General features: G+C 45.4%; 1 protein-coding gene across 1 annotated transcript; it reads right to left on the bottom strand.

Moving 5' to 3' along the window:
- Window positions 1–23: 23 nt before the first annotated feature.
- On the bottom strand, window positions 24–14,337 carry LOC140916812 (autoimmune regulator). Its single transcript, XM_073358700.1, has 11 exons — window positions 14,188–14,337; window positions 12,176–12,350; window positions 11,672–11,824; window positions 9,106–9,177; window positions 8,070–8,183; window positions 6,664–6,797; window positions 6,149–6,226; window positions 4,937–5,052; window positions 4,356–4,437; window positions 692–760; window positions 24–104 (listed from the first exon to the last, which is right to left on the bottom strand). Exons 1-11 carry the CDS (start codon window positions 14,335–14,337, stop codon window positions 24–26), a joined length of 1,224 nt encoding a protein of 407 aa, XP_073214801.1.
- Between the last annotated feature and the right edge of the window lie 12,351 nt (window positions 14,338–26,688).

Genomic DNA, 26,688 nt, shown 5'->3' with positions numbered 1-26,688 from the left:
CATGTCCACAATTACAAGAAGTGCTAGGAGAAAAATCCGTGAGTCTCTGAGAGTGGACGAGACATGTTCTGGAATGCCCACTGCAGGATCCCATCAAAGGAGCTCTGGAAGACAAAAAGGAGGCAACAAAGGGGTAGGGTGTATTTAGGGTGTCTCAGGAAAGCAAAGGAATGGCTTCTTGAGGGCAATCAGAAAGTTTTCTCCAAGTGAGAACTGATTGATCTGGCTATATGAGGCACTTGCGAGGGTCTGCCTTTGCTTTCTGTCCCCCGCTTTAAGGGGCAACAATTTCAAACAAAGTATACAAAAATAAACCTGCTTTAGGACTTATCAAACTTGTAAATGGACCTGTTCAGACCTGCCTCAACCTGTACCCTAGCTCTCCAGGAGCCGTAATCTATATCTTTTCACAGCAGGGTTTCTGATGGTGCAGCAAGGCTTACAGGGAATACCCATTGACAAAGGATTGCCCATTCAGTACAGCCACCCACAGCACTCTTGAAAATGTTTCAGTGTTTCTGCAGTTGGACCCAGCTGCCTTTAGGCCTGTATTGGGTGGGGAGCCTTTGCAAACAGGTGAGCTGACTACTTGTGAATTCCAGGACCTATAGGAACTGTTCTGTTCAGATTGTAGACTATTTTCTTGCATAAAATAAAATCAGAGAGATGAGAAGGTGAAATAGTTTGTTACCTCACCCAGGAGAGAGTCCAGCTCCTCTTTATTCAGGATCGGATCATTCCCAGCAGAGTCTTCCACTGCCTGGAAACCAGAACATGGCCAAAATGCTCAGTTTCACAACATGATGTTGAAATGTTAAACATAATGGATCTATGTCTCTATTCTGTGGTAGGAATGGCCAGACTGTGGCTTTAGCTCTTTTACAGGTGAAGTGTGGTTTGCAGAGCCTCTTAGCTCATTTTCTGCCTACCAGACTGAGCAGGGGTGGGGGGAGGGAAGGGGAGCACAGGGCTTCTGCCCTATGGCAGGGAAGTGAGACGAGGAGTTTCTGTTATGCAGAGAGGGAGGGCTAAGGGCCAGGCTGTATAGCTTTTGGCTCTCAAACGTCTGAAAATTATTGTATGTGGGTTGGAGGGTCAGTAAACGTAGCCATTCCTGGATTATGCTTTCATTACTTGGATTAGCATGGTGGTCCCTTCTGGTCCTGAATGACTGAGGTTCTTGGAGTGAATATTGGCAAGGCGACTAGCTGTGTCTTTTCTGCAAGCAACTGAAGTGGTTAGTAAGTGTGGCAGTATCTCTGAAGTGATATACTGCAATATGTCTGGTAAACTTCTGAAAAGGACTTTTAAAACTTTGATCTCAGTTCTATACCCAGCTGTACAGGGGATTCCCTTAACCACATGCACTTGGAACTGTGTACTAAGTTCACCGGAACGCTGAATGTTCTTACTCTTATGTTGTACTGTATTCCTAGGCATGTGTACGGTGCTTTAGAGAAGACATGGCTCAGCTAGAAAGGCTGGCCTTGTGGTTAAACCACATGACTTACAGTCATGTGATCTGGATTCTGTTCCCCCACTGATCCAGGTAAAGCACAACTTCTCTCAGCCTTCATTTCATCATCTGTAAAAAAAATCTGGAGCTTTCCTCCCTCACATGAGTACTATATCTATGTTTGTAAAGTGCTTTGAGAGTCTTCAATGGAAGATGATGCAGAAAGGCAAAGCATCTGCTGGAAGAAGTTGCTCCCACTGAAACGCAATTTCCTAAATAGCCCAAAAAAGACATCTAGGACTTCCGCACGCACTGCAAAAAAGTTTCTGACTGTACTGACCTTCACTGCTCTTACTCCAGGGCTATTGGAACTCACTGTTCCCTCCAGGCCACTGGTTCCAGAGCTGCTAGAGCAGGACTTGCATAGCAAGGTTTCACTGGAACAGAAGATAAAGATTATGGATCCTAGTCAAACCATCACCCTGCAGATTGGAAAAATCAAGGAGCGTCTTTGTATGTGTTGCTATTGCGGATCAGAAAAGGTAAGTGTGGGAGAGAACTATGAAGGATTTAAGACAATATAGAGAATTTCAGTGCAATCTTTGACAGCAAGCCAGTTGCCTTCAGCTTCTAAAGACTGGTCCAACCCCATAGTGGAACACTCTGAATGTGCATGGGGGTTGGAACATAGAACATGTGTGCAAAGTACCAGAGTACTGGGGAGCAACCAGAGATGTGAATCAAATGTATTTTTGATCTTAAGAAACTGGAGAACAGCAGTGTCCAGCAAATATAACATAAATAATAGACCAAGAACCTGTATCTGGATTAAATCAGGTACAGCCGGGTGGGAGATGGTAATGCCTTTGCACTCGTGAGCCTCACCTGAGCCGCTCTGCTTGGGTAGGGAAGTGGCAGTGGGAGTGGAAGGCCTTGAAGCACTGGGCACAGTAGCTCATGTTTCCTCCTCCCCTGCAGACTCCACATTTCTCACCAACTGTCAGTTTCTGTGTAAAGAAAAGGTGGAGAATTTGGATTTTATTTTCAGCCCCACTGTGACCTTCTAAACCTTGGGGAGCATCCTGTAACCCACATATTCTTAATTTTTATGTAATTGTGATCTTACATATAACGCATGCCTTGTCAGGTATCAGGCTATGATATTCTGAAAATGATTTCTCTAGCAATATATGTATATCATTAATGCATATGAAGTTATGCCAATTGTGTTGTATGGGTGTCACTAAAACATGCTGTAAATTAGGGAATTAGCTCCCCAGAGGTAACAGCAAGGAAAATAACCAACATGCGGGTGGGGTTTAAAAAAATCCAACAACCATTGTCCAGCAATAGAACTACAATTCAATGATTCAGCTGCATGAGGCCACTCCAGGGGAATTGCTCAACTTTGCCAGGACATTCAGCAATGCCCCCAGACATGCCTGGACTTGTGGTTTCCAAGCACATGGACTGAGAGTATAAAACAGACAGAGTGGACACATACTGGGCCCTTCTGTCCCCACCCATTCTGCAAACAACTAAGATACTTCTTACAGACTCTAACAGAGGGGATTGGCCCAGCTTTTAAAACTGACATATGTATATTAAGGACTGCAATATTCAGTGGGATGATAAAAACTGTTTGATATAGTTGTTTCCCAGTCTAATAGGGTTGAGAGTTTAGTCTGCATGGTTATATTTTATTTCCTTTGGTAACTAAGTCTGGTTTTTTATCTATCACTTATAATCACGTAAAATATCTTTTGTAAGCAATAAACTTCTTTAACAGTTTATATTTATCAGTGAGTTTGTTTCAAGTGTGTGGCAAATCTGCTCAGGTTTGACAAAGGCTGGTGTATGGACACGTTCCATTGTTGAAGTGGTGAATTCCTGACATACAGTGCTGAGAGCAACCAGAACTGGAAACAGCATTTAATGTGGCATAACATGGATTTCTATAGTGGCATTATGGTATTTTCTGTCTTATTTTCTATCCTTTCCTGGTATTTCCTAGCACTCTGTTCACCTTTTTGACTGCTGATGTGCATTGAGCTGAACTTTTTGGAGAACTATGAACAATGAATCTAAGATCTTTCTTGAGTAATAACAGCTAATTTAGAGCCCATCATTTTGTGTAGTTAGGATTATTTTTTCCAATATACATTACTTTGCATTTATCAGTGTTGAATTTCATCTGCCATTTTGTTGCCCAGTCACCAGTTTTGTGAGATACATTTGTAACTTTTTTCAGGCAGCTTTGGATTTATTTTACATAATTTTAAATCACCTGCAAACTTTGCCAGCTCACTGCTCATCCCTTTTTCCAGCTCATTAATGAATATGTTGACCAGCACAGGTCCCAGGACAGTTCATAGGGGACCCCACTGTTTACCTATCTCCATTTGTGAAAACGGATAATTTATTCCTATCCTTTGCTTCCTATCTTTTAATCAGTTACTGACTGAAAAGAGGACCTTCTCTCTTATCCCATGATCACTTAGCTTCCTTGAGAGCTCTTGGTGAGGGACCTTGCAAAAGGCTTTCTGAAAAATCCCAAGTACACTGTGTTCATTGGATCACCCTCCTCCATGTGTTGTTGACACCCTCAAAGAATTTGTTCCTTCTGAGGGAAGCGAACTATCCCAACAGAGTGGGCAAAAACTCTGAGCAAAAGCTTGCCCACCATTTGTTGTGTAGATACAAGCAGCAGAGGAAGGAGGCTGTAAGGGGTTCATATATCACATTACATACAAGGCAGGATAATCCCAACAGCACCTGGAACTTAATCCTCTCATTTTGCCCAATTTCCATCTAGGGCACAGGAGAAGAGCGGCGTGCAGATAACGATAGGGAAGTGGTTGGACGTGGCTGTTTGGTGAAGCAAGGCTCCTAGCTATACCTGTGTCTCGCATGGTGGCTCTTCTGTGCGCTGGTCCTGCTTCACTTTCCCAGCTGAGCAAGAGATGCACCTCCATGTCCCGCTGCTCAAAGTCAGATGATAAAGAAATAGGTATGCAAATGTTTAAGGGGAACAAGAGAAATGAGAAAGCAAAGCCAACCTGCATTTACCACAATGGTACTTTGACGTCTCATTGGTCACAGTTGAGTAAAGCAACAGTGCTGGCTAGTGGCCAGTTCTGTGATCAGCAATTAATTACAATGAAGCTATGCTGATTTACAACCGCTAAGGACCTGGCCCAGCGTGTAGGCCCCAAGTGTATTCAAGGTCCTTGCCTCTGTAGGAAGAGGAAAGCCTTCTTATATTTAGGACAAGTTTTTGGTTTTTATTATAAATCTGGTTAAGAAAATAAGGCAAAATAATGCAAAATTATTTCAGCATTTTTTTAGCCCAACACTGATCACTTTGAAAACCCTGCATCTTCCCCCCCCCGACCCTCCCCCAGACCAGAGGGACCTGATGGGGTGATAGAGCAGTAAATACTCGCTGTGGGGAGTGTGCCTAGGAATGCTTTTTATTACCTTGGAATTTCTGTCATTGGGGGCACGAGGCAGGCCAGGTGGAAAGCTTTGGGGCAGCCGTCACAGCAGATCAGCTCCCCACCATCCCTGCACACTGCACATTCATCATCGTTCTTCTGACCCAGGGAGGCAAATAGCGCATGATGTAACAGAAAACAAAAGCACAGAAATTCAAAGCAACTTCTCCCTCACTACAACTATGGTTATCTGTTCACTCGCTCATTGCAATTCAGTATACTGCAGGATAAACTGGACTTGGTCTGTTATAAAGGGTCATGTTCTAGCACAGGTGACCAATTGGTGAATCCTTGCTATCAGATGTCACAACAAAACATTAGTTTTGGAGCAAAACATTAGTATCATGGACTTCAGAGAATACCTCTCTCTTCTCCCTACAGGATGACAAAACAGAATACAGAGCTGAGCACCAAGAGAGGTGAACGCTTAGGGGACAATATGTGTTTCAGCTGGCTGGCAGCTGTGGCATTATAACACAAGCGTGCCTGACTTCGGTGGCCAGGTACTGTCTATGGTATTTCGGCGACATTACACCTGGCAGGTGCTTCCTTGCTGGGGATCTGGCAAGGAATTAAAATAGTGAATGCTTCATCCTTAATTCCAAACTCCAGAATCCCACAAATTCAACAGACACTTGTCTCCATGGGTTATATACAACATATCTGACAGCCTGCAGGGAAGCTCTGAACGTCTGAAAACCTTTCCCCATTGAACACTTTCAACATGCAGGTATAGTGCCCATACACAAACTCCTAGTTAAGCAGGGAGCTCTTGGGCTGGGCAGTGGATGGAAATGGTGGCTGTTTCACTTTGGAATCTTCTGGGGAATTCCAGTTTGCCAGGGGCAGGGGGCTTTTCGAGAGCAAATGTTTGTCCTAACCAAGCCCTTTTGTCTCCTCCTCTCTGGTAGCAAGACTACCAGACTGAGGAAACTAGACACTTCCAGGAGTTATGCACTAATTCTATGCAGCATCCTGGGGCTCAGAAGGAGAATCTCACTCTCACTGAGACAAGGTGGTGCCGCAAAGAGGCACACTGCTATCCACCACAAGAGAATCAAAAAAACGGGGTGTGGGCCCTGCACAACATTTGGAAAATTGTCCCTGGAGGAGAAGGGAATGACACTGGAGAGAAACGCTTTGCCTGCTCCTGGCAGAGGAGAAGAGAAGCTCAGCTCCTCAGCAGAGTTTTTACCTGGTAGAGGGTTTGATCCACGGTGTGAACAGGGGTGACATGGAGGCTGCTCTGTGAGTTTATTTTCAGCTCCCCATTCTGCAGAGTGAGATGGACAGGGGTGAGGCAGCAAATGCTACTGTGATCAGACTGGCGTTATAGATATAGATGCATGTCCTGACTCAGAAGGATGCTAAGTCTAGATTCCTGCAGTGGAGTCTGACTTGTGCCGACTGGCTGGAGTCGCTGTGGTGCTGAGGGAAGGACACTGCTCTGAGAGCGCTTTAGGCCGAGCTGGTTCAGAGAGTAGGGAAAGGTTAGCAACCCTCTCACATCTTTCACATACAGCACGAAGTCTGCCCGACCTGCCCAGGGCCAAGTCAAGCACAAACTTGCTCGATAGTTTATGAAGAAAAAGGACAAGGCTGAGCTGAGCTGTATGGGTGGAACCAGTGCAGAGTGTGAAACACCTTACTGCAAAGGGGACTCAAACAGGACAAAGAGGTAAAAAAAACTTGTATGTGCTGAAAGCATACGTATTGGGGCCCTTGAAATCCCTTGGCTCGCACACCAGGCTTCAGGCTTCGGCTTTTGTTCTTTCCCCCAGGTTCCTCAAACTTGCTTGGTGCATAAAACTCGCCTCCAACTTTGACACATTTCTTGGAGCCCCCTGGAAGAGAGGACACCCTGGCTTATGTAAGTTGTGTGCTAGGAGCAGACACACACGCTGCTCGAAAAATGCTCGGGTTCAGGGGAAGGTTTCATTGTTAACGTGGTAATGATGCTGGAGTTCAAGCAGATCAGGTGTAAAAAAGCATTACGTTTTAGAAATGTTTGAAAACCATCTTCTCTGTTTCACTCTCAAGGGCCCAGTACATGAGTCAGCACTTCCTCTGAAGCAGCTGATGACACCATGGGCCCCAGAAAATGTGGCAGGCAGGAGTTCAGGTCCCTGTTTAGCTGCTAGTGATGAAATGGACTCTTACCAGGGAACTTAATCCTGAGCCCAAGGCTTGGCAAGTAAATGAAGGATCTGACCTACATTGGCTTTGTCAAGAATCATCCACACTGGATGCTGAGGTTTCAAGGGCCAAATCCTAGGTTAGGGCAGAGAGCCAGTAGCAGGTAGCCATGGACCCTGCCAGGTGTAGCCTGTTTGTGAGAATCATGGGGCAAAACACCACCTGTCCAGCTGGCCCAGCAAGGTGGAGTGCTGGCTCCTGCTGCCACTTGCTACTTCATATTGCTGCAAAAATAACTCTTGTGCACCATGGCAGGATGCTACCTACATGCCCACATCACAACTACAAATTACAGCTCCACCCTCCTTATGCAGGCAGGGGGTAGCCAGAAGGCTGTGTTTGTTTATATTCTGCCAGTGTCTTTTAAAAAATTAAAGACCATCTATACTAGGAGGACAGGGTCTCCCAGTCCAGACTTACAGTACCACTATACTTTCCACCTGAACCGGACTCCCTTGGGGGGTTTCTCCATCCCCCAATATCCCAGCTCCTCCCCAGATGCTGACCCTATCCATGTCTCTGTTCTTCTTCTCACAGTCATCCACAATTTCCACCAGTGTATGCTACTTCCAGCGCCCTCTGGCTGGTCTGAGCTGCTAACCCCTCCCCCACACTGGTCCCAACATCCACTCTATTAGCCCCTCTGCAAGCCTCTACTGAAATCTTGCCCTACCTATAATTGCCTGGGTGGCTTCTAGCTTCACGAAGGAGGGTCCTGTCACTCTGATTAACCTGAACTAAATCTGTTCACTGGAACCAGGCAGTCCTCAGGAAAGGGAAAATCCTGGAATAGAGTTGGCCCACATTGTTGTCATGAGCACTGTTCTTTAACTCCCTAGATATTCAGCTGTGTATCTTATTATAGGCACGACCAGCCCCAAGTTCATGATTTTCTGGCCCCAGAACATTGGCATATCTACCTGACTCAAACACCTGTTTGATGAGAATTCCTTCTACAGCCCCGCAGCTCACTGGTAGTTCACTGGATGACACAGTGACAGCCCTCTGGACTGAGGCAGCCATACTCTGAATGCCTATAGTTTTAAAAACAGTCATCATCAATGAAACACAAAGCCTTTGTGCATATATTCTTCCAAGGAACAGGGGAGGGCTATTGTTTGAAGTATGTTAAAAACTGGCAAGGCATTAAATACAACCTGATGACCCCCAATCAGGGGATCCCCCAACCCCGATTGCATCTCCCTGCAAGGCCTGGCCCAATCTCTGCTAGATCACAAGCCCCTAGCTGGCCATTTGATGTGGTCCCATGCCTGGCTGGGCAGTAGAATGCAGACCTCTCTTCCCACCTGCTGCAATCAGCATCTGGGGAGGTGGGCTTAAATAGGGATTTGATTTCAAATGAAAGGAGATTGGTGGGCTCAGTCTAGTCCCAGTAAATCATTGGTCATATCACAAAACCAGCACACATTACAGGGCATGAGTGAAAGTCTCTGCACACTGGCCAAGCCCTGCTTTGAAGCAAGATGTGCTCAAGGTGTGTTGACAGAGCTGTGTAGGGAAAGTCATGCAGTTCATGGGTTTGCTGGGTTTTTTTAATCCATTGCTACTTGTCCTTTAGTTTCACAAACACTAAGAATCCTCCATTCACCCACTAATCCTCCCCATCTCCTTATACAAGCATGCTACCACCTAACCCTTTGAGGTGCCTATGTGGTGCTGCACTTGTCACCTGGTTCTGGGAGCTGCTGCTTCTCTGAGACATTTTACTTAACCTAATGTTGTGTATGGGAGACGCCAACCCACTAGCACTCTCAGGGTCCATGGCTCTGCGGGGTGTTGGATTCTTTTCCCATTCTGAAAGAGGCCCAGTGACACCCAGCTCAGGAGCGGTTTTAGCTTGTTCATTGCTGGATGGTGCTAACAACAAAGATTTTTCCAAACTGGGCTGCAGAAATGAGCGGAAAACTCACTGATGGGGTATGACACATCACTCACCATTTCCCAGAGGGAAACGCTGGATCTCCACACCTTCTGGTTTCTTTACAGCTTTTGTCTTTGGCAGAGTCCCTGTGTGGTTATAACATGGGTTAGAGACAAGGATACACATTGGATATTATTAGAAAGAGCCCTTGATTCCTCTCCTGGTGAGACAATGGAAACCTTACAAGAAATTGGAACAGTAGGCAGGGATGGTGAATGCTCCAACGTGAGCAGCCAGATCTAGCTATTTAGGTACTTAGATTGCACCTGCTTGGGTGTAAGAGAAACTATATCAGCAGTAAGAACTCCTAATTGAAAATGGTTACATTCCTTCTTGCACATGCAGCACACCTCTTGGCACAATGGGCAGCTTTCAAAACTCATCCGAACTCCAAAGACCATGAATAAATGATTGCATCTCCCTGCGATGTATATTATGGATTTATATTAACTTTCAAGAGATTCGTAGATTCCAAGGCCAGAAGGGACCATGGTGATCATCCAGTCTGACCCCCTGTATAGCACAGGCTAGAGACCTGCTCCCAAATAAGTCTGAGAACTAAGCTTTTAGAAAACGTCCAATGTGACTTTTCTTACATTTTCTCCAACTCTTTATTCTTTTTCCTCTTCTTCTGTCTATCACATTTCTCTCCTTTCAGCTCTTTTCCTCTCCTCTATCTCCATTCTTAAAATTCTCATTCTTCATTCTTTTCTCCTCTCTTCTTCCTCTCCTTCCATCTCTTCTTCCAGTCACCCTGGTTCTCCTCCATTCTTTCCATTTCCTTCTTCATTTCTACATTCTCCAGCTCATCCTTCCCTACTCCTCCTGCCCCCCCTGACAACTGGCATCTCCCTACAAGGAGATCTGGCATCTCCCTCACCTCAGTCCCTGGAAAAATCATGGAGCAGGTCCTCAAAGAATCAATCCTGAAGCACTTGCATGAGAGGAAAGTGATCAGGAACAGCCAGCATGGATTCACCAAGGGAAGGTCATGCCTGACTAATCTAATCGCCTTTTATGATGAGATTACTGGTTCTGTGGATGAAGGGAAAGCAGTGGATGTATTGTTTCTTGACTTTAGCAAAGCTTTTGACACGGTCTCCCATAGTATTCTTGTCAGCAAGTTAAGGAAGTATGGGCTGGATGAATGCACTATAAGGTGGGTAGAAAGCTGGCTAAATTGTCGGGCTCAACGGGTAGTGATCAATGGCTCCATGTCTAGTTGGCAGCCGGTATCAAGTGGAGTGCCCCAAGGGTCGGTCCTGGGGCCGGTTTTATTCAATATCTTCATAAATGATCTGGAAGATGGTGTGGATTGCACTCTCAGCAAATTTGCGGATGATACTAAACTGGGAGGAGTGGTAGATACGCTGGAGGGGAGGGATAGGATACAGAAGGACCTAGACCAATTGGAAGATTGGGCCAAAAGGAATCTGATGAGGTTCAATAAGGATAAGTGCAGGGTCCTGCACTTAGGACGGAAGAACCCAATGCACAGCTACAGACTAGGGACCGAATGGCTAGGCAGCAGTTCTGCAGAAAAGGACCTAGGGGTGACAGTGGACGAGAAGCTGGATATGAGTCAGCAGTGTGCCCTTGTTGCCAAGAAGGCCAATGGCATTTTGGGATGTATAAGTAGGGGCATAGCCAGCAGATCGAGGGACGTGATCGTTCCCCTCTATTCGACATTGGTGAGGCCTCATCTGGAGTACTGTGTCCAGTTTTGGGCCCCACACTTCAAGAAGGATGTGGATAAATTGGAGAGAGTCCAGCGAAGGGCAACAAAAATGATTAGGGGACTGGAACACATGAGTTATGAGGAGAGGCTGAGGGAGCTGGGATTGTTTAGCCTGCAGAAGAGAAGAATGAGGGGGGATTTGATAGCTGCTTTCAACTACCTGAAAGGGGGTTCCAAAGAGGATGGCTCTAGACTGTTCTCAATGGTAGCAGATGACAGAACGAGGAGTAATGGTCTCAAGTTGCAGTGGGGGAGGTTTAGATTGGATATTAGGAAAAACTTTTTCACTAAGAGGGTGGTGAAACACTGGAATGCGTTACCTAGGGAGGTGGTAGAATCTCCTTCCTTAGAGGTTTTTAAGGTCAGGCTTGACAAAGCCCTGGCTGGGATGATTTAACTGGGAATTGGTCCTGCTTTGAGCAGGGGGTTGGACTAGATGACCTTCAGGGGTCCCTTCCAACCCTGATATTCTATGATTCTATGATTCTAAGGCTCAGCCAAATTTCTGCCTGATCACAAGCCCCTGGGACTTTGATCTGCTCTCTTGCCTGGCTGGGCAGCAGAATACACACCTCTCTTCCCCACTCCATTTAGATAGCTCTGGAGGGGATGGGGAGCTACCTGAGGCCTACAAGAAGCCAGGATAGCAGCTGTTGGACCCAAGTGGGAAGAGCTGCTTCAAAGTCCAAAATAGGACAGCTGCTCTTCATTGCCTCTAGCGCCTGGGGGAATTGTGAGCGTAAGAAGGGCCTAGTGAGCTATCTGCTTGATGGGTTTGGGAGGCTGTGCACCAGCATGGCTCAGGATCCAGCATGAGCCAGGCAGTGAAAGAGACTCTGTACCAGGGTTCGAGTTGCATTTCAGCAAGGGCTGAGCTGGCTGGGGAGAGTCGCTTTCCTCTGGTGCTTTCCTCTTTGGCTGCTGTTTCTGCAGCACCAAGGTCTTCGGACTGGGGGGTGGTTTCCTCCCCCGGCGCTGTCTGCTGAGATCCACATCTGGAAAGAATGAAAGCAGAGAGATTGGCATCAGGGGTGGGGACACTCCAAACTGCCCAGTGCTTTGCTGGGGCTCTAGATTTCTTTAGGTCCCCAGTGATCTGGTCTGTACCCCTTGGTGCTGATCATTACTGAGACAACCACTGCTTGCTTCTCCCCTCCCCTCCCACTTCATTCCTGGTCTGATGGCTGCCATTTTGCACCTCTCTTGGGGCTGGAATTGGAGTATAAGAGGCTAAGCTCTTGGTTCCTAAAAAGGAGCAGGATGTGCTCTCTGAGGAAACCACATGGAGCAGAGGCCTGCTAGGTAGGGAGTCGTTCTCTTCACAGTCCATCTGAGCACCCTCCTACCTTTGGGAAAGCTGCTCTGAATATGCTGGAGCTTGGCGTATCTCTCCAGGTTGTAATCCTTGAAGAGGACCCTCCAGAAGTCCTGTATGGTGGATGAATCCTGGCTCAGTAGCCAGGTTAGCATGGCATGGAAGGCCTTGTGAGAACCCTCCTGCTCCTTCAAACTCAGTGTTTCCTTCAAGAAAAAAAAAGAGCAGTGTAATCAAATGTGCAGTTCTTAAGGGCATCCCTCATGTTCCCATGCCTCCCCTCCCCCTCCACCCTAGCTGTGCTGCACCCATGCTGTGTAATGCAGGCTATGAGCAAAGAGGGAGCCATGGTTACAGCACCTAGCACCCCCTCCCCTGGTGGTGCCTGGGTGTGCATGAATGGATGCTTCATTCATCCATTAAAGGAAAGCAAAAAGATCACATTCAACGGGAAGCTGGGGTAGGCTGTGTTGGGTTATGGGGGGAGTGAGACCCTAGGACGGAGCTGACTGAGTGAGGCTGAAACCATGTTTGACAAATAGCATGAGATTTGAAATTGTAGTGCCTAGAGCTGACGACACAGTCACATTATCACTGTAGCATTGGGGGGGAGGGGGGAGTCATGAAAACAGCAGAGGAAGGGCAGAAAGAAGCCAGGAGGCCATTGTAAATAGAAAAGCAAAGGGCTTTAATTGAAGATACCTTAAAAAGTACATTAAGTTGATTTACAAAGTTCCATTAACAACCTTCATATAAAATAGCCACTGCTTCCTAAAAATTGCTGTTAAGGGCCAAAGTGCATCTGACCTGCAATTTGACGAGCACTACAGTCTAATAACCGAGACTGAGCCTCTAGCACCGGAGGTCAGCTTTATAATTACTTGGCTCCACTCCTTTTGGTTTCATTCAATCAGCTCCCACTTCCTCCTCATGCTGTTCCCCCTTTTATTTGTGTGTTCCCACCATGAAAACACTTTTCACCCTATCTGTTCAAGCCAAGAGGACATTGGGGCCCCCACCAAGAAAACACCAAAAATCAAACAATTCAGAATGACAACAAACACACTGAGTATTCAACGTTCTGCTCCTTGCGAGGAGCTGCCATGCTGACTTCCTTGCAGTATTACATTCCAGACAGAAGGGGGTGCTGTGTAAGAATAAAAATAGCAGTATTTAAAAGCCCCACCTAATGACTCAAATGGAGTCCAGCAGCCACCTGCAGGAATTGAGGCCTCTGCTGATTCAAGAGAAAACTCCTGAAAACACTGCCCCCAAGTAAGACACAGCAGTTTTCACCCTCTGGGGAGGGCAGCTGAAAAAGGAAGAGGTCAGCTCTGCAGCATGTATCCTGCAGTTGTTTCTCCTTCCCTATTTTAACCTTGAGCATTATATATAACTCACCAGGCAGTTTTACTACAACTATATTTCAAATGTCTCTATCCACACTATCTGCACTAGCTTGTGCCAGTACGATCATCCTTGCTGATGAGACTCCCAGCTAGCTGAAGTGGGGGAGGGAATCAGAGCGTCAGATACAGATCAAGGAAATACACCTGGTCCCTCAATGGAATATTTCCAGTTTTTCCAATTCCTTTTCAAGAGTATAAATCTGGAGCTCCAGTCAAGCTTTTCAGAAGTGCCCAGTGGTTTGGGGTGCTCAGCTTGACAACTGACTTTCAGATGGTGGGTACTCAGCACTTTCTGAAACTTCTGCCCTTTTGAGGTGACTCTCATTGGGCACCCATAATCACTAGTTACTTGAAAATCTTGGTCTATGTATATGTACATGTGCACATACAGAGCAGTGCACAATCATTGCCCAGTCCCAAAGGAATGTAGTCATAACCCCAGTAATTCCCAAAGTGAGCTTAAAATATGACACTTTCCTCCCCCCACTGAGACACTGACAATCCCTTTTACAGTTCCTCACACCTCTGAGAGCCCTTCTTCCAGATTTACAGGTATCCACATTCAAACTACTTCTAGGGTTATAATCCTCACTAGAGCAGGTCACTTAGCATGGCATGCCCGTGTTCTTCTCACCTTGAACATCTCCTCTGTGACAACGTCATGATCAGCAAGTCCATGAAGCAATGGGAAAACGTCATCCACTGCCATGGAGATCTCCGTGCGGTATAGCTTCAGCAGCTGCCGCAGGTCCCCTTCTCCCAAGGGCCTGTCAGCGCTGGACATCCTGTAATGAATCCGTATATGTGGGGATTTCAGCTGGAGCGGGAGGATCTCCCCTACAGATCAACACCGCTGGGAGAGACTTGGACCGCAGTAACTGAGGCACCCGTGAGGCACCCGTGAGGCACCCGTGCTGCCTATGCTCTTACATCATTCCCTATGAAGCCTGGTTCTGGGACAGGCAGGCACTGAAACAGGGAGAAGAATGTGCATCTTACTTAGGACAGGACTTGCTGCGTCAAGACAATTGCCAAAACTTCCCTTTTAATAGACACCTAGGTGTCTTGTCACCAATAGCCAGCTCAGCTGTCAATCACTGGCTATTGAGCTGAACCCAGGAATCCCATTAAGTTCAGTTATTGCACTCACATTTGTATACTCATGTTAACGTCACTTTGCATGAATTTCTTCTCCTAGCGCTCCTCTCTGACTGTTCCTCACCTGTCCCTGGGCCAAGACACCACCAGACTGGATGTGCTATGCCTGAAGTGCTGACTCTTTGCCCACGCTGTTCAATAAGGCTGGGTGGTAGGTATTCTCCTCTGTGTGCATGTGTACACGAAGATACAGAAAGGGTGGGTGGTTGGTTGGTTGGTTGGTTGTACATCCACCAGCCACACTGAAATATGTTAGTTAGTAGCTAAGCTTGGTGTCTATGAAATCCAGTCTTTTCCCTTTAGCATGCAACACTTCCTTGGGCTCTTTATACAGGTTAATCTGTGGAGGGAGGGGAAAAAATATTATTATTGAGGAACCAATTGTGTCCCAAAGATGAGCTTCTGAAGCTTGATTGGAGTTGGGAAGGCATCTCTAATTAAGCTCATTTACTCAGTTTGACTTTCAGAGTTTGTCATTATTTTTCCCCGCTCACTTCACTTAAACCCTGCAGATTATTTTAAATTTGTGAAAACAAAATTGCTTAGTTAATTTTAGCCAGATGTAAAACTACAGTAGGTGCACCGTCAGATCCGTAATGTTTGTATGAAATAGTGAATACGCATTTTGCAAACACTCTCTGGCATTTAGTGGCCACAGAAGATTCTCCAAAAAGAAAAGGAGTACTTGTGGCACCTTAGAGACTAACCAATTTATTTGAGCATGAGCTTTCGTGAGCTACAGCTCACTTCATCAGATGTTTACCGTGGAAACTGCAGCAGACTTCAGTTGTCATAGGCCTTGTGTGCAGCTTGCTGTATGATTTACTATTTATGCCAAGTTTGGTTTTTTAACCAGTATAAAGTATGTAGGAATATTTTTGTTTATTCAGCCCCGGTCACATCTGATTTCGGAAGTGTTTAAGGTCTGGCTGCAGCTTATACCAGTTGTGTGGTTGTATTACAAAACAAAGACAGCTGGATGACACACATGTCAGCTTTTGAATAATTCTATTGATTTGATGGCAGTAAACTGTTTGGCAGTACCTGAAATTCTGACCTGCTCATATTGTCAGAATGACGAGGGTAGTTTCCTGCTCCTCTTAGGAACAGAACCTGCAAAACCTTAAATACATCCCTAACTTTCCAAGCAATATGAAATCAATACTCATGGGGGTAAAGTTATGCACATGTGTGATTGCAGGATCAGGACCTTAATTTTGAAATTATTAGTTGATACACTTCTGTTGTTTCCACCCAACCTTCAGTTTTTGTTTTGTCAGTGAACCCTTCTAATAACGGATGCTCAAAACTTCAAATGCATTTGTGTTTCAGCCCATGAGCAGGATGAGTATGTGTTTTGAGGCTTGCCTCTTCCATAGTTGCTTGCTACACAAGCTGCACTCTAACTCTTTAGGTGAATATTCTTTCAACTTCTGTAATTGAAGTCTGTATCTTTTCTATGAGTAAAATGCTGAAAACTGCTGTCTCCTGCAGAGGGGAGCCCCACACCAGCTTGTGGTCGGGAGCCAGGCCAGCTTGGTATGGAGTGCAAAGAGACTACTAAGGATGTTGGCTGGGCTCCTCACCCATGGAGCAGCAGGGCATGGTTTGGCATTTACAATATGACAAGCACCAGTTTGCATAGGGGTTCTGTACAATAAGCAATATATTCACACTGAAAAATGAAACTTTTATATGCAACTGCTTCCTCAGGGATGCTGTATACTGTGGGAAACAAACTTTATACTCCACCACCTAGCAGGAAGGGATCCTTTATTTCAGAATAAATGGGAGATCCCCTTCACCATGGTAAAGGTGGGCTTTTCAAGAGCCCTTGTGTAGATCTGTTCCATGTGTTTGGGTAACTATTAATGATGAATGCCTGGTGAAACTTGGAAGCCACAGAATCATTCAGATTTCCAAATGGAGTATCTCTGCTCTTACACCAATCAATGATCAGTACTACTTTCCCTATGAAGTATAATCTCTTCCCATAGTGTTCATTAGGGGGGAGGGATAGGTCAGTGGTTTGAGCATTGGCCTGCTGAACCCAGGCTTGTGAGTTCAATCCTTAAGGGGGCCATTTAGGGATCTGGGGCAAAAATTGGGGATTGGTCCTGCTTTGAGCAAGGGGTTGGACTAGATGACCTCCTGAAGTCCCTTCCAACTCTGATATTCTATGATTAGTGTCAGCTAATTGCTAGCTGTAGATAATTTTGTTTCAATATTAACCTTGATGAAAGAAATTCAGAGATTGCAGTTTATGCAAGGCAAAAGTAACCCAACCCTCAATATATTGGAGTTACTCACAATACGTTTCTTTGTTCTTGTAACGAACTAAGACTCACCTCAGAATTTATGTACTTTCCAGGGCATCTGTTTTTTTTCATCCAGAAACTCTCCTATGTAATTGTATCACTAGTGATTTGTCTCTTAACACTTGCTCCTGTTCTCAGTGAAGTCATTGGAGTCTTGCCATTGACTTCAGTGATGGTTGGATCAGGCCTGTATTGCACACAGCATGTAGTGCTAGAAGATGATGGCAGAGAAATTCAGCTCTGAGTTGAAAATCTAAGCAGCCCATGTTGGCTGAAATAAACTGACATCACATGTAGAGACACAATCTAGGAAGAAAAAGAAAACTGTTGCTTACTTAGGGCTACAGATTATCACAGGGTTGTACTGTAATTCACTGTAAAGCACTGTAATTCAAGGCTGAATATAGTCACTTGTTTATGACCTCTCTTGCCCCTTTAACAGTTGAAATGTGTTTACTTACCAACATTTTTTGTTCTTCTCCCATCCCCAGCTCTTCCTTACACTTCCTTTATACTGTAAGGCTGGTCATTATGTGTGTGCTGAGTTGTTGGCCTCTTCTGAGGAGTAGAAAATATTGTAGGATGCAATTCAGTAACCTAAATTTATAAAGGAAATTGCCTTTTCACAAAGTTTGTAGGCGTACAACATGACCCTTTAGTCTCCCCACCTCATACCTGCTCCACAATCCCTCTGAGCCCTGTCCTTCGCTAAGGACTCAGAAGACTCCCACAAAGTTTCTGGGAACAAGCTAGGCCCAGCTCCAGTTCTTTGGTGAAGGGTTTCAGGAAAAGGTTGTAAATGTTTATGGCAGCTCTGCTGATGAGTGCAATATGACAGTGGTGCTACTGCACCACTAGAGTTAAGGCTGCATCCTGACTTCTGTTTAAAGATTGCCCATTCAAAGTCCTCTAACATTAACATTCAGTCAGATTCCTTTGCAAATCTGTGTTGCTCAGGAGAGTGCAGGGCTTAGGCTTCAGGCCCCAGATTTGGGGTCACTTGAGTTTCTAGGTGGTTTTTATTTGTGTGGAGCTAGAGATCAAACTATTGATATGATGTGGGTCACAGTGGGCTCACTCTGGGCACATTTCCTCAGGTAATGCATAGTATACACTAAACCTTTGGAGATCTATGTTGAGAATGGTTCTAAGACAATGTGCATACTCAAAAAAAAAAAAAAAAGGCAGCTAGAGGGTTTCCATTCCTGTTTTATATGCTTTAAAGCTTGACTCTTGTCAGTGCTCTAACATCCAAATGGTTAACCAGATTGCTTCCAAATTTGGTGTGCCTCATGCAGTCAGGGGGCAGCATTAGTGATCCAAAATTTGGGGCTATTTGCCCAAAGTATTCCAAGTTATAGGCCCCTACCAAAAATCAGTTCCCTTCTGCTGCCTTGTACTGTTAAACTGAGAGGTACAAATGACTATATCAGTGGTTCTCAGCCTATTTACCATTATGGGCCACATATGCAGCTCTCAAGCATTATGTGGGCCATATCCACACTATATATATTATACCTTTATGGCCTTGAGGATATCATATGGGCTGCAAGCAGTCCATGGGTTGAGAACCATTGGATTAGATGAATCACAGAGCTCACTGAGAATGCTGGTTATGAACTCGCCCTTCAATTAACAGAACTAAGGATAAGTTTCTCACAAGCCCCCACCTAAGACAAAAGGAGTTTTGCATAAAGTGGCTAAAAGATACTAGCATTTGTGAGTCTTGGGGGGCAGTTTTATTTTGAGGGGAATGTAATCAAAGTATTTGGGGAAGAAAAATTAGACACATGAATGCTTCCCCATAGGGGAGGAATATTAGGGGGTAGAACAGTAGCAGAATAAGGGAAGAGAGGAGGGAGTTATGGGGAGGGGAATCAATGGGAATGGATTGTAGGGAAAAGAACATAAGAATGGCCATACTGAGTCAGACCAAAAGTCCATCTAGCCCAGTATCCAGTCTTCTGACAGTGGCCAATGCCAGGTACCCCAGAGGGAATGAACAGAACAGGTAACCATCAAGTGATCCATTCTCTGTTGCTCATTCCCAGCTTCTGACAGAGGCTAGGGACACCATCCCTGCCCATCCTGGCTAATAACTATTGATGGACCTATCCTCCATGAATTCATCTAGTTCTTTTTTGACCCCTGTTATAATCTTGACCTTCAAAACATCCCCGGGCAAAGAGTTCCACAGCTTGACTGTGTATTGTGCGAAGAAATACTTCCTTTTGTTTGTTTTAAACCTGCTGCCAATTAATTTCATTTGGTGACCCCTAGTTCTTGTGTTATGAGAGGGTATAAACAACACTTCCTTATTCAGTTTCTTCACACCAGTCACGATTTTATAGGCCTCAATCATATCCCCACTTAGTCGTCTCTTTTCCAAACTGAAAAATCCCAGTTTTATTAATCTCTCCTCATACAGAAACCATTTCATACCCCTAATCATTTTTGTTGCCCTTCTCTGAACCTTTTCCAAGTCCTATAAATCTTTTTAGAGATGGGGTGACCACATCTGCACGCAACGTTACCATGGATTTACATAGAGGGAATATGATCTTTTCTGTCTTATCTATCCCTTTCCTAATGATTCCCAGCATTCTGTTCGTTTTTTTGACTGCTGCTGCACATTGAGTGAATGTTTTCAGAAAACTATTCACAATGACACCAAGATCTCTTGTGTGGTAACAGTTAATTTAGACCCCATCATTTATGTGTATAGTTGGGATTATGTTTTCAAATGTGCATTACTTCGCATTTATCAGCATTAAATTTCATCTGCCATTTTGTTGCCCAGTCACCTAGTTTTGAGAGATCCTTTAGTAGTTCTTCGCAGTCTGCCTGGGACTTAACTATCTTGAAAAGAAAAGGACCCACAAGTACTCCTTTTCTTTTTGCGAATACAGACTAACACGGCTGCTACTCTTAACTATCTTGAGTAATTTTGTATTGTCTGCAAATTTTGCCACCTGACTGTTTACCCCTTTTTCCAGATCATTTATGAATATGTTGAATAGGACTGGGCCCAGTACAGACCCCTGAGGGACACCACTATTTACCTCTCTCCATTCTGAAAACTGACCATTTATTCCCACCCTTTGTTTCATATCTTTTAACCAGTTACCAATCCATGAGAGGACCTTCCCTCTGATCACATGACAGCTTACTTTGTTGAAGAGCTGTTGGTGAGAGGCCTTGTCAAAGGCTTTCTGAAAATCCACTGGATTCCCCCTTGTCCACGTGCTTGTTGACCCCCTCAAAGAATTCTAATAGATTGGTGAGGCATGATTTTCCTTTACAAAAACCATGTTGACTCTTCCCCAACAAATTATGTTCATCTATGTGTCTGACAATTTTGTTCTTTACTATAGTTTCAACCAGTTTGCCCAGCACAAAAGTTAGGTTTACTGGCCTGTAATTGCTGGGATCACCTCCGGAGCCCTTTTTAAAAATTGGTGTCACATTAGCTATCCTCCAGTCATTTGGTACAGAAGCTAATTTAAATGATAGGTTACAGACTTACAATTAGTAATCCTGCAATTTCACATGTGAGTTCCTTCAAAACTCTTGGGTGAATACCATCTGGTCCTGGTGATTTATTACTGTTTAGTTTATCAGTTTGTTCCAAAACCTCCTCTAATGACACCTCAATCTGGGACAGTTCCTCAGATTTGTCACCTAAAAAGAATGGCTCAGGTTTGGGAATCTCCCTCACATCCTCAGCCATGAAGACCGATGCAAAGAATTCATTTACAGTAGTTTCTCTGCAATGGCCTTATTGTCTTTGAGTACTCCTTTAGCATCTCAATTGTCTAGTGGCCCCACTGGTTGTTTAGCAAGCTTCCTGCTTGTGATGTACTTATTTTTTTTTTATATTTGGCTAGCTGTTCTTCAAATTGTTTTTCGGCCTTCCTAATTATATTTTTACTCCTCATTTGCCAGAGTTTATGCTCCTTTTATTTTCCTCACTAGGATTTAACTTCCACTTTTTAAAGGATGCTTTTTTGCCTCTCACTGCTTGTTTTATTTTGTTGTTTAGCCATGGAGGCACTTTTTTGGTTCTCTTACTATGTTTTTTAATTTGGGGTATACATTTAAGTTGAACCTCTATTATGGTATCTTTAAAAAGTTTCCATGCAACTTACAGGGATTTCACTTCTCGTGCTGTACTTTTTACTTTCTGTTTAACTTCCTCATTTTTGTGTAGTTCCTCTTTCTGAACTTAAATTCTACAGTGTTAGGCTGCTGTTGTGTTTTCCCCGCCACAAGACGGACAAACTTTTCTTGGTGGCCAGTCAAGATTAGATCGTCCTGGGCTTCAGCACAGTATGATTGGCAGGATGTTGAGGTCTGGCAACTCTGATCTTGGGCTGTGTCCTGGAGTTAGGTTTCCAAAGAACTTCCTTTTGGACCCCAGTTTATATATAGTTAAAACCTGGGTCCTACTAAGCTGTACCTTAACCAATCATTTTAAACTGAAGTACTACAAAACCGTATTTTTCACCAATCCTAGACCATTATGAAACAATTCTTTAACCAATTAGACCCCACTAGTTGAATTTAATTTGTTTTTGTCAAAATTTAAGAATAGACAGTGATAACTATAGGTAAACAAATGGAAGTATTACAAATTAAAGAACATACAAAAGCAATCAATGGTATCTTTTCAACCAAAACTTCTGGTAAGTGGTTTTGCCAAACAGACTGTTATCATAGAATCATAGAATCATAGAATATCAGGGTTGGAAGGGACCCCAGAAGGTCATCTAGTCCAACCCCCTGCTCGAAGCAGGACCAATTCCCAGTTAAATCATCCCAGCCAGGGCTTTGTCAAGCCTGACCTTAAAAACCTCTAAGGAAGGAGATTCTACCACCTCCCTAGGTAACGCATTCCAGTGTTTCACCACCCTCTTAGTGAAAAAGTTTTTCCTAATATCCAATCTAAACCTCCCCCACTGCAACTTGAGACCATTACTCCTCGTTCTGTCATCTGCTACCATTGAGAACAGTCTAGAGCCATCCTCTTTGGAACCCCCTTTCAGGTAGTTGAAAGCAGCTATCAAATCCCCCCTCATTCTTCTCTTCTGCAGGCTAAACAATCCCAGCTCCCTCAGCCTCTCCTCATAACTCATGTGTTCCAGTCCCCTAATCATTTTTGTTGCCCTTCGCTGGACTCTCTCCAATTTATCCACATCCTTCTTGAAGTGTGGGGCCCAAAACTGGACACAGTACTCCAGATGAGGCCTCACCAATGTCGAATAGAGGGGAACGATCACATCCCTCGATCTGCTGGCTATGCCCCTACTTATACCTCCCAAAATGCCATTGGCCTTCTTGGCAACAAGGGCACACTGCTGACTCATATCCAGCTTCTCGTCCACTGTCACCCCTAGGTCCTTTTCCGCAGAACTGCTGCCTAGCCATTCGGTCCCTAGTCTGTAGCTGTGCATTGGGTTCTTCCGTCCTAAGTGCAGGACCCTGCACTTATCCTTATTGAACCTCATCAGATTTCTTTTGGCCCAATCCTCCAATTTGTCTAGGTCCTTCTGTATCCTATCCCTCCCCTCCAGCGTATCTACCACTCCTCCCAGTTTAGTATCATCCGCAAATTTGCTGAGAGTGCAATCCACACCATCCTCCAGATCATTTATGAAGATATTGAACAAAACCGGCCCCAGGACCGACCCTTGGGGCACTCCACTTGATACCGGCTGCCAACTAGACATGGAGCCATTGATCACTACCCGTTGAGCCCGACAATCTAGCCAGCTTTCTACCCACCTTATAGTGCATTCATCCAGCCCATACTTCCTTAACTTGCTGACAAGAATACTGTTGGAGACCATGTCAAAAGCTTTGCTAAAATCAAGAAACAATACATCCACTGCTTTCCCTTCATCCACAGAACCAGTAATCTCATCATAGAAGGCGATTAGATTAGTCAGGCATGACCTTCCCTTGGTGAATCCATGCTGGCTGTTCCTGATCACTTTCCTCTCATGCAAGTGCTTCAGGATTGATTCTTTGAGGACCTGCTCCATGATTTTTCCAGGGACTGAGGTGAGGCTGACTGGCCTGTAGTTCCCAGGATCCTCCTTCTTCCCTTTTTTAAAGATTGGCACTACATTAGCCTTTTTCCAGTCATCCGGGACTTCCCCGGTTCGCCACGAGTTTTCAAAGATAATGGCCAATGGCTCTGCAATCACAGCCGCCAATTCCTTCAGCACTCTCGGATGCAACTCGTCCGGCCCCATGGACTCGTGCACGTCCAGCTTTTCTAAATAGTCCCTAACCACCTCTATCTCCACAGAGGGCTGGCCATCTCTTCCCCATTTTGTGATGCCCAGCGCAGCAGTCTGGGAGCTGACCTTGTTAGTGAAAACAGAGGCAAAAAAAGCATTGAGTACATTAGCTTTTTCCACATCCTCTGTCACTAGGTTGCCTCCCTCATTCAGTAAGGGGCCCACACATTCCTTGGCTTTCTTCTTGTTGCCAACATACCTGAAGAAACCCTTCTTGTTACTCTTGACATCTCTGGCTAGCTGCAGCTCCAGGTGCGATTTGGCCCTCCTGATTTCATTCCTACATGCCCGAGCAATATTTTTATACTCTTCCCTGCTCATATGTCCAACCTTCCACTTCTTGTAAGCTTCTTTTTTATGTTTAAGATCCGCTAGGATTTCACCATTAAGCCAAGCTGGTCGCCTGCCATATTTACTATTCTTTCGACTCATCGGGATGGTTTGTCCCTGTAACCTCAACAGGGATTCCTTGAAATACAGCCAGCTCTCCTGGACTCCTTTCCCCTTCAAGTTAGTCCCCCAGGGGATCCTGGCCATCCGTTCCCTGAGGGAGTTGAAGTCTGCTTTCCTGAAGTCCAGGGTCCGTATCCTGCTGCTTACCTTTCTTCCCTGCGTCAGGATCCTGAACTCAACCAACTCATGGTCACTGCCTCCCAGATTCCCATCCACTTTTGCTTCCCCCACTAATTCTACCCGGTTTGTGAGCAGCAGGTCAAGAAAAGCACCCCCCCCCAGTTGGCTCCTCTAGCACTTGCGCCAGGAAATTGTCCCCTACGCTTTCCAAAAACTTCCTGGATTGTCTATGCACCGCTGTATTGCTCTCCCAGCAGATATCAGGAAAATTAAAGTCACCCATGAGAATCAGGGCATGCGATCTAGTAGCTTCCGTGAGCTGCCGGAAGAAAGCCTCATCTACCTCATCCCCCTGGTCCGGTGGTCTATAGCAGACTCCTACCACTACATCACTCTTGTTGCACACACTTCTAAACTTAATCCAGAGACACTCAGGTTTTTCTGCAGTTTCGTACCGGAGCTCTGAGCAGTCATACTGCTCCCTTACATACAGTGCTACTCCCCCACCTTTTCTGCCCTGCCTGTCCTTCCTGAACAGTTTATAACCATCCATGACAGTACTCCAGTCATGTGAGTTATCCCACCAAGTCTCTGTTATTCCGATCACGTCATAGTTCCTTGACATCACCAGGACCTCCAGTTCTCCCAGCTTGTTTCCAAGGCTTTGTGCATTTGTATATAAGCACTTGAGATAACCTGTTGATCGCCCCTCATTCCCAGTATGAGGCAGGAGCCCTCCCCTCACAGACATTCCTGCCTGTGCTTCCTCCCGGTATCCTGCTTTCCCACTTACCTCAGGGCTTTGGTCTCCTTCCCCCGGTGAACCTAGTTTAAAGCCCTCCTCACTAGGTTAGCCAGCCTGCTGGCAAAGATGCTCTTCCCTCTCTTCGTAAGATGGAGCCCGTCTCTGCAAAGTTCTTCTTACACATTTTAAGATTTGTCTGTTTGGTCACTATTGGTGCTATTAGGGCAGAAATGCTTCTTAAAAACCTAACATATTATTTTGGTGCAGTTTAGATGGGACATCATATGACTCCCTGCCTCTTACCCCTCATGGCTGCTGCTGCTTACTGCAGAAAGCCCTTCGCCTGCAACAATCACTCTATATTTGACCTCTCAGTTCTCATATCAAAGGAAACCTGCAAAACCCCTTGAATAGAGCCTGAGAGCTTAAATTCATAACTTAACTGGACACTAAAAATCATGGACACAATAAAAACACTGGGTTTATGGCTCATTACAACAATTTGTAACCCACTAACCCTCCTCTGTCCTATGACTGCGGAGGTGTTAACTGCACACTTCACATTGAATAGTCTCTTTGCAATGTGTTAACTCCTTATCTGCTCCACCTTGTCTTTAGCTGTGACACTGAAGGCAAGTATACAGTTAAAAGGCTGCATTGGTGCAGCTGCACCACTGTAGCGCTTTAATGAAGACACAGTGGTTTTCAAACTTTTTTTCTGGCAATCCAATTGAAGAAAATTGTTGATGCCCGTGACCCAACAGAGCTGGGGATAAGGGGTGGGAAGGGCTCAGGGCTGAGGCAAAGGGTTGGGGTGCAGGGGTGAGGGCTGTGGGGTGGGGCTAGGGGTCTGAGAGGGAGTCAGGGCTCTGGGGTGGGGCTGGTGATGAGGGGTTTGGGGGAGCTCCAGGCTGGGGCAGGGGATTGGGGCGTGGGCTTACCTCGGGCAGCTCCCGGTCAGCGGGGGTGCTAAGGCAGGCTTCCTGCCTGTCCTGGCACCGCAGACGACGCTACACCCCGGAAGCGGCCAGCAGCAGGTCCGGCTGCTAGGCAGAGGTGCGCAAGAGACTCTCGCTTGCAGGCACACACACACCCCATCTCCCATTGGCTGGGAACTGGCCAATGGGAGTGCCAGAACCAGTGCTCGGGGTGGGGACAGTGTGCAGAGCCCCGTGGCCCCCCTGCCTAGGAGTTGGACCTGCTGCCGGCCGCTTCCGGGGTGCAGCACGGTGTCAGAACAGGTAGGGACTAGCCTGCCTTAGCTGGGCAGTACCGCCGACGGGACTTTTAACGGCCCAGTCAGCAGTGCTGACCAGAGCCACTGCAACCCAATGCCTTACATTCCGCAACCCAGTACTGGGTCACGCCCCACACTTTGAAAACCACTGCTCTAAGCTGACAGGAGAGAGTTCTCCAGTCGGTGTAGTTAATCCACCTCTGCACCAACATAGTGTTGTCTACATGGGGGGGTTAAGTTAGTATAACTATGTCGCTCAGAGGTATGAAAATGTGGATTTTCACACCCCTGAGCAACATATTTATACCGATATAGGTCTGTAGTGTAGACCAGACCTGAGTACCTTTGCCTGACCTGAAGAAGAGCTCTGTATAAGAGCAAAAGCGTGTCTCTTTCACCAACAGAAGCTGGTCCAATAAACAATATTACCTCACCCACCTTGTCCCTCTAATATCCTGGGACCAACATGGCTATAGCAGGCAAATGGTAACTAATTGACATATATAATAATTATTGTGATGTAAGTGGCTAATAAACCAATTAGCAGTGGGACTCCTCAAGAGAAATGGGATTAAAAATACAGATAAGGAAAAGATGTTAAAACCATTAGAAATATGCGTAAGATAAAGTGGGTATTAGCATAACAAAATAGGCATTGAGTGCTCAGAGATGCCATGATAACGAATACATACTGACTCTTGGGTATCTCCTCAAAGGATCATGTAAATAATGCAAGCGCTGGACATCTGGCCTCTGATTTACAAGGGGTTAGATTAGATGATCTAATGGTCCCATCTAG

The sequence above is a fragment of the Lepidochelys kempii genome, chromosome 9, assembly GCF_965140285.1.
Source record: "Lepidochelys kempii isolate rLepKem1 chromosome 9, rLepKem1.hap1, whole genome shotgun sequence".
NCBI classification, from domain to species: Eukaryota; Metazoa; Chordata; order Testudines; family Cheloniidae; genus Lepidochelys; species Lepidochelys kempii.
This window is presented reverse-complemented; position numbering and strand designations above follow the sequence as displayed.